The sequence below is a fragment of the Abrus precatorius genome, unplaced genomic scaffold (assembly GCF_003935025.1).
Source record: "Abrus precatorius isolate BTA unplaced genomic scaffold, Abrus_2018 Scaffold4, whole genome shotgun sequence".
In the NCBI taxonomy this organism is placed as follows: Eukaryota; Viridiplantae; Streptophyta; class Magnoliopsida; order Fabales; family Fabaceae; genus Abrus; species Abrus precatorius.
In genome coordinates this window covers 15,450,232-15,458,248 of record NW_020874384.1, presented here as the reverse complement: position 1 = coordinate 15,458,248, position 8,017 = coordinate 15,450,232, and the positions used below count along the sequence as shown (strand labels likewise).

The 8,017-nt window shown below is 27.3% G+C and overlaps 1 protein-coding gene across 1 annotated transcript; it reads left to right on the top strand.

Annotated features, from left to right (window-relative positions):
• Positions 1–623: 623 nt before the first annotated feature.
• On the top strand, positions 624–4,675 carry LOC113865043 (amino acid permease 1-like). The gene is made up of 8 exons (XM_027499387.1): positions 624–845; positions 940–1,037; positions 2,282–2,515; positions 2,716–2,809; positions 2,920–3,137; positions 3,368–3,507; positions 3,642–3,869; positions 4,154–4,675. The coding sequence occupies exons 2-8, from the start codon at positions 950–952 to the stop codon at positions 4,574–4,576; spliced, it is 1,425 nt and encodes a 474-aa protein (XP_027355188.1). The 5' UTR covers positions 624–845; positions 940–949; the 3' UTR covers positions 4,577–4,675.
• The last annotated feature ends 3,342 nt before the right edge of the window (positions 4,676–8,017 follow it).

The window sequence follows — 8,017 nt, the reverse complement described above, 5'->3', positions numbered from 1 at the left end:
TTTAAACAAAAATATAAAATATGAAGGTGATGTAACATGAGAACCTGATTATTTATCGACAACTTACATCATAGACAGCTGTTACTAAGATTATAAAATTTTGTTGTGCTTTAAGGTAATAAGAAAAGGCCTGAATCAAAGTTGATACCCCCACACAAGCCGTTTTTTTATGTTGTCATCCCGAATCTTAGTCCTACTTACATAGGGGGGAAAAGTGTGTTACTAAGGAGTGCTTCAAAAATATTATCCAAAACATTGAATATTTTTAAAATATGAAAATATATTAAATATATTTTTAACCAATACAATAAGAATACACGTTGATATTTTTTAAAAGAAATATATTTTTGAAATTATGAGAACAATTTTTAAAACATGAATTTGAGGGGATATTTACTAAATAAGTTTTATGTTTTTATACTCATCTTTGTTTACATTTAGTTTTTACTTTTTTTGTTTTGCTTTTTCCTATTACATTATCAATTATGCTTTTTACTTTTTTTTATCCCTCACTTTTTTACCCACATTACATGGAAAAAGTGAGTGTGAACATATATTAATAATTATACTTTATTAAATTCGAGTGCGACATAAATGACATTTTGGGAACATTAGAGGATAAGAGGAACCGATACGAGAACAGACGGATAGAAAAGAAAGGTGTACGATAATGCCGCGTCCCATTGTAGTAACAGTTACAGTTATATAAATACGAATAGATTAGATTAGCACAAAATCGAATTACATGCATTATTAGAGATACTGGGATAAGGCTATAAGGGGGAACCCAGCTAGCAATACACGAATGAAGCAGAAAAGAAAAGAGAGAGAGCATTCTTGAGCTGGTAACTTCCCCATATTTGTGGATTATTTGTTCCGAATGTTTCTTTTCCACAGTCACAGGTGGTGCCGCTTTTAACCTATAAGTTTGCTTCATAGGAATTTCCAAATGGAAGTTGAAGCGGGTAAAGGTGTTTCTAGTTGTGGGAGAGACCCAAGTGCGGAACTGGATGATGATGGGAGAATCAAAAGAACAGGTATATATATGCTTTTTCTATCTATCATTCTCTGATATAATGTTACTACTTAGTATTATGTGGATGAGACTCATAAGTGATGTGAAATTTTACAGTAATTGCTCCTAGTTAGACATGTTGGGCATGAACATCGGCAAACTACTCTTCATTTTGAAGGGGAAAAAACTTGAGAACTATTTTTTTAAGAAGATGATGAAAATAACAATTAGAAACTCTGTTTTTGCTTTATAGATTTGCTGCAGTTGTAATATTATTTTCTTCCATGGATATATATCTCAAGGGTGGTTTGAGGACAACCGATATCATGTCAAGAGAGTTTCAAATCGATCTATTATATATCTGTTTAAACATAAAAAAAAATAATATTGAGTTTATTTATAATATTATATATAGTTTGTTTTTTTAATTTTTACCTTAACTTTTTTTATACACACGTAATATACTTTAAAATTAAGAGACAATTTTCATTGTCCAAATTTATTGTTCACAAAATATTTTTTCAGTTTTAAAACTCAAATTTATCGAAGTATTTCTTCGTTGCAGTGTCATTATATAAATATTAAACAAAATTATCATATGGAGTATTATATTTTTTTTAATCTATTTTTATCTTTTTAATATACATCCATCTTAAAACTATTAAAAAAATCATTATAATCTTATTTTATTATTTAAAAAACATTTTCCCTCTTTTCTATGCGTGTCTATACAAAAGATGAGTATCGTGAGGCGATAGATGGGTAAAAACATGCCGATCCTTTGAAGAACAATTCAAGTTTTGGCAGCAAAATTATTCATTAAAAATTTACTTTAGGGTGTATCTTACCAAATATAAGGGAGTCTCTGATTCTATTTAGTTTGCTTTTATACAAAATGTCATTTGAATTTGAACATTAAAAAAATATGTATTTTGATTTAGATCAATTTATTTGGTTTGCTATTTATTATTATTTTATATGCAAATTTTAATTTTTGAATTATTTATAAAAATTAAATTTTAATTTTAATTTATATTAAAAAGTATTATAATTCAATAAGACCGAAATGTGAAGTAAATTTCTTGAAAGAACAAAGGTAAAAAGACTTAATTAAAGATTTTTGCTATTTAATAATGTTTGGACATTAATAAAAAAATATTTTAAGTTCATTGATAAAAAAAAAATTTAGATAAAAAATTTAGACCTCAAAGATAAATATATATCTTTGAAGTTTAAAATTTCTGACGTTGGGATGGTTGCTTGCAGGGAACGTGTTGACGGCTACGACGCACATAGTAACGGTGGTGGTAGGAGCAGGAGTGTTGGCTCTTGCATGGGCCATGGCTCAGCTTGGATGGATACCTGGCATCTCCGTCATGCTCATCTTTGCATGCATTTCCATTTACACTTACAATCTTATCGCTGATTGCTATAGATATCCAGATCCAGTTAGTGGCAAGAGGAACTACACTTACATGCAGGCCGTTGATGCATACCTTGGTATAATTTATAAACTTAATCTATTTGCAGTCCTGTATATCATTAAGACTTCGGTTATGTGAAAGGCAACCCTTTTTAAATTATATATGATAATTTCAAAACAATTTACGCTAGCCATCAATCGAAATCATATAATCTGCATAAATCCATGGCCAATTTCAAGTGTTTTAATTAGTTCCATATTTCAATTTAATAATTAGGTGGAACAATGCATGTGTTCTGCGGATTAGTCCAATATGGGAAGCTCGCTGGGATTACAGTGGGGTACACTATAACTACTTCTACAAGCTTGGTGTAGGTTATTACATTCATAAACTACTACCATTTTACCTAGGTGGGTGATTGTTTGTTCTAATATGCAAATGAGATGACGGGTTCCAAATTTTCAAATATGCATGTGGCAGGGCTATTAAGAAAGCAATATGCTTCCACAAAAGAGGCCACAAAGCTTATTGCAAGTTTTCAAATAATCCCTACATGATTGGTTTTGGGATGTTGCAAATTTTATTGTCTCAAATCCCAAATTTCCACAAGTTAACTTGTCTTTCAACCATTGCTGCTGCTAGCTCTTTTGGTTATGCATTAATTGGAAGTGGGCTTTCTCTGGCTGTCGTGGTCTCAGGTATGACTTTAACCTATATTTTCTTCTCAATTTTGATTCTATATATGACTAGAAAAAGTCACTAATTTATTAGAAGTTTGCAGCAGTTATTAACGGTCTCAACATTTACCATTCATGCATCAGTTTCCCCTGAATCCCCTGCATAGAAGGGTGTTTTATAATGAAATTTGCTTGACAGTTTAGTACCAAATTGTGTATGTACCCTACTGAGGCATTTTGGTTGTGAACAGGGAAAGGAAAAGCGACTAGATTATTTGGAACCAAAGTAGGGCCAGAACTATCTGAAGAAGAAAAAGTTTGGAGGGTTTTCAGCGCTTTGGGAAACATTGCACTTGCTTGCTCTTATGCTACTGTTGTTTACGATATAATGGTAGAAACACACTTTATCTAGTTATAAAATTATTGTATTAATAAATTAGCAAGAAAGAGATAGGCTTAGCTGCTTTAGCAAATTGGAATTATCAGCCATTCCATTGAATTTGATTATCTCTGTGCATTATTTAGGACACATTGAAGTCATATCCACCAGAAAACAAACAGATGAAAAAGGCCAATGTGTTAGGAATCACAGCAATGACTACACTTTTCATCCTATGCGGTGGCCTTGGCTATGCTGCTTTCGGTGATCACACACCGGGAAACATACTCACTGGCTTTGGATTTTACGAACCCTTTTGGTTGGTCGCCCTTGGGAATGTGTGCATTGTAATCCACATGGTGGGGGCATACCAGGTTGGATACTCTTATTCATGAAATTCAATGTCGGACATCCAGTTACTTTAGAATTAAAATTGAATAAAACTAATCTTAATTATTTGTAGATTATTGTATAATTAAGATTTATTAATTTCTTGCAAATAATTCTCGCAGAAGTATGAGCAGTGAGAGAAGTTAAATTTTGGTTATATTACTGAACAAACATTCTCATCTCGTACATGATACACTTTCTATTCATACGTGTGTGTGTGTGTGATAAATTATAATGTCTGATTTGAGATATCAATATTTTGGGACAGGTACTTGCTCAACCACTGTATCGTATAATTGAGATGGGTGCTAACTTGGTGTGGCCACGTTCAGTTTTCATAAACAAGGAATACCCAACCAAAATGGGCACTTTGACATTCAGTTTGAATTTGTTTAGGCTAATTTGGAGGACAATATACGTGATAGTGGCCACAATTATTGCCATGGCAATGCCGTTTTTCAATGAGTTTCTTGCCCTGCTTGGAGCAATTGGGTTTTGGCCTCTCATCGTCTTTTTCCCTATACAAATGCACATTGCACAGAAACAAATCAGAAGACTATCATTGAAGTGGTGTGTGCTCCAACTATTGAGCTTCGTGTGCTTCCTTGTTTCAGTTCCTGCGGCCGTTGGTTCCATTCGTGCAATTAGCAAGAATATCAAAAAATACAAACTTTTCATGTATAAACAGTAGACCGTTTTCCACATTACGATCATCGTTCACGTTTGAGATGTGCCATACATTCATAGATGGACATAAAACGAAATGAGACAACTTATAATTGGGCAGTGAAAATTATGCAGATTTAACATCATTCAACTAATATAATGCGTTGGGTGGTACTCATACGAATTTTTTTTCATTTTTTTTAAATTTATAAAGTAAAAAAGTAATAATTTGTCTATTCATGATTTAAAGTTAATTATATTGAGAAATTTTTTATTTAAATTAATGATAGATAAATTTTTATTTTCTTATCTTATATATTTTTTTCGCTTTAAAGGAGTTGAGTCCTTTTTTACCCATTCATGCGTAGTGATTCAATTATTTAATATATTGTTAGTTGATAACTATTTTTTAGTAATTACTATTAAAACTAATCCCATATTAATATTAATTAATCATCTAAATCTATATATTAACTGTGAATCATCGTTATTAAATAAAAATAATTATTTAAATTTAAATTTAAATTTAAATATTTATAATTTATTTATTATTTTCAAAAAATATTTGTATAATTTAATCTACCGGTTGTGAATGAACCAAGAGGGCAAAGTAGATAGAAAGTGAGGATCAAAACAAGGCACCGAGGAAAATTCTAAAAGGAAAGTCGCAAATGCGATAAAACAAACACTAACAATATTTATTATAAAATATCAATAGTAATTGTAATATTTATATGATAGTTAAAGAAGTCACTTGAGACGAAGAAGCAATGGTTCTCCTCTGATCACTTTTATGCCATTTGTGACACATTAATTATATAAAAATCCATTAAAGATATTTTGGTTTTCTGTCAAACACGAAACATATAACAATAATGAAAGTAAGAACAAGTGATCGAATGGGATCCTGGAATATTGGATTTTTGTAATTGGAGATGATAAATATTCCCAATCCCACTAACAATGTTCACAAAATTCTGAGTCAATGACATATTTTATACTGACCGTTCTAATTGCACGACTATGTCCCACCTTTGCTTCTTCTCCTACAAAATAATGTTCCTCTGTTCAAGCACTGAGCAAAGATTTGCTGTAATCGAAAATTTGGGCATTCATGCGGTTATGTTAATCAAAATTATTGAATAAATATCAGATAACTCAAATTTTAAAGATATGTTATAAATTAGTCCTAATCTAACCATTCGAACTTATGTGAATGTGTGAATTACTGAGAACCACAAATCTGACTTTCCATCAATGCCACCACTTTGACTTGCTTATAAATATAATCATTGCAACTCTCCACTAAATTCCTATTCCTCTCATCCAACAGTACTGGCGACTTGGACATGTGAGAATGAAAGGATTTATACACGTGAATTGCATAAGTTAAATTATAAGTAATGTAATGTTAAATATATATTAACTTTAAATACTTTAAATTATAAACATAAATATTTATATATTAATAAATACCGATAATTGAATAAAATTTTAATCATTTTTACACTATATTATAGAATTTTAAAATTTAATATTTATAATAATAACAATACATTTTTTATAGATAAATATTTCTTTATACTTCAACTATAATATGAAAAATTCTTATTTAAAACTAATAATAATACGACTTAATTTTGTGTATTTTATTGCTAATAACATTTAAATAAAAATATGGCTATAAATGAGCATGCATACAAAATTATATGAAATTATCTCTTAAGAATATTTTATTATAATAATGAATAAAAATTTAGTAAATATATTTAAATAATTAAGATTATAAGATATACGTGAATATTTTATATAATTAATGATTTTTTTTTTTTTGCAATGCTCATGTATTATTAAATTTTAAGAAATAAATAGTTAAAAACGTATGGTATGAATAATTAAAATTTTAATAAATTTTAAAAGGGTAAATATTATAATTAGTAATAATAAATATTTTTTAATATAATTAAAATTAAATAATTATATAAAATATAAGTTAAAAATAAGTTATAAAATAAATTTTTAGCATTAAAAAAATCATTTATCAGGAAAAAATTTACTCCTAAAAATGTCTTCATTTGATAAAAATTTTAAAAATATTTTTTTAAATATATGTCCTTACATTTTTTAAAGAAGTAAATTTTTTGTACACTATATGAATATTATTAAATTTAAATAATTTTTTAGAATAATTAATTAGAACATATTATTTGATTATTTTTAAATATAAATAATTTAAAAAATTAAAAATAAATATTATCATTAATAATAAATATTTTATTATATTAAATAAAAAATAATTTTTATCTTAAAAATAAAATTATGAAAAATTTAAATTAAAAAATGAATGCTTTGTGCAAAAGAGATAAGAATTAATTTTTTTTAAAAATTATTTGTAAAGGTTTTAAGAATTATTTTTGTTTAAGAATTAATATTTACAAATTATATATAAAGATTGATAAAAAAAAATTCTCTCTTTCTTTGTTAATATATAATTTTGACATGAATGATAAGTAAAAGTTTTAGTATATAAAAGTATTTATAACTATTACTTGTTATTTTTTTAATATTGTTTTTTAATTCAACTTTATAATTTTTAATGACTTTGTAAAGTATCCCTTTCTCCTGATCCAACAACTTTTCATTGCCCATCATCTATTCTGCTTTTTAAACTACAGTCTGGTGTTTTATGATTAAAATTGATTTTATTTAAGTGAGCTTGTGAATAATATTTTTATGAAAAAAAAGTAATATAAAAAATAAATATTTTTTTATTATATTTTATAAGTTAAAATTAATTTATACTTGTTTATTTTTATGTTATTTTTTAATAAATTAAAAAATAATTTTTAACTTTAAAAAGTTTTATTTTTTATATAATTTTTAAAATAATTTATCAATTTGACCATTATAATTTTAATTCTCTTCTCTTGTTAATATTTGTGAAATATAAGTTCATTGGAACATCTTTCAAAATATTTTTACTCTAATCACCTTTGTTTGCAGCTTCGTGCGGGACTCTAATTTCGTCGGTGGATAAAAGGTTAATAGCAATAAAATCACAGCGATTTGACAAATAAGAGACCAACTGATCAAGAGAACTTATTCCTCAGTCTAATTCCCACGGTGCTTAGTGTCAATAATTGAATTTAGTTAATTATCAGATCAATCAAAGATAATCGGCAAATCATGTAAGCTGTTTAAGTTAAATTTCTTATAACATGTATTTACTATTAACATTAAAAATAAGAGTTAAAAATAACTTCTTTAAAACACATTTTAAAACTCAAGAACTAAAATGAAAAAAAAAAGATGAAAAAAGTAAAATAAAATTAAAAGTTAAGGAATTAATATATTAATTTAACTTAAAAAAATCAATTAAAAAATAAATTTGACAATATTTTTTTATCATTTATAAAAGATCAGCTTAGAACCGTCAAACGACCAATTTTCACTGATTTGGTTGTTT

Coding starts and splice junctions, on each gene's coding strand:
- LOC113865043 (XM_027499387.1), top strand. CDS start 950: ATGGAAGTTGAAGCGGGTAAAGGTGTTTCTAGTTGTGGGAGAGACCCA. Junction 2,516..2,715: donor GGCCGTTGATGCATACCTTG/GTATAATTTATA, acceptor TTTAATAATTAG/GTGGAACAATGCATGTGTTC. Junction 2,810..2,919: donor ACTACTTCTACAAGCTTGGT/GTAGGTTATTAC, acceptor TGCATGTGGCAG/GGCTATTAAGAAAGCAATAT.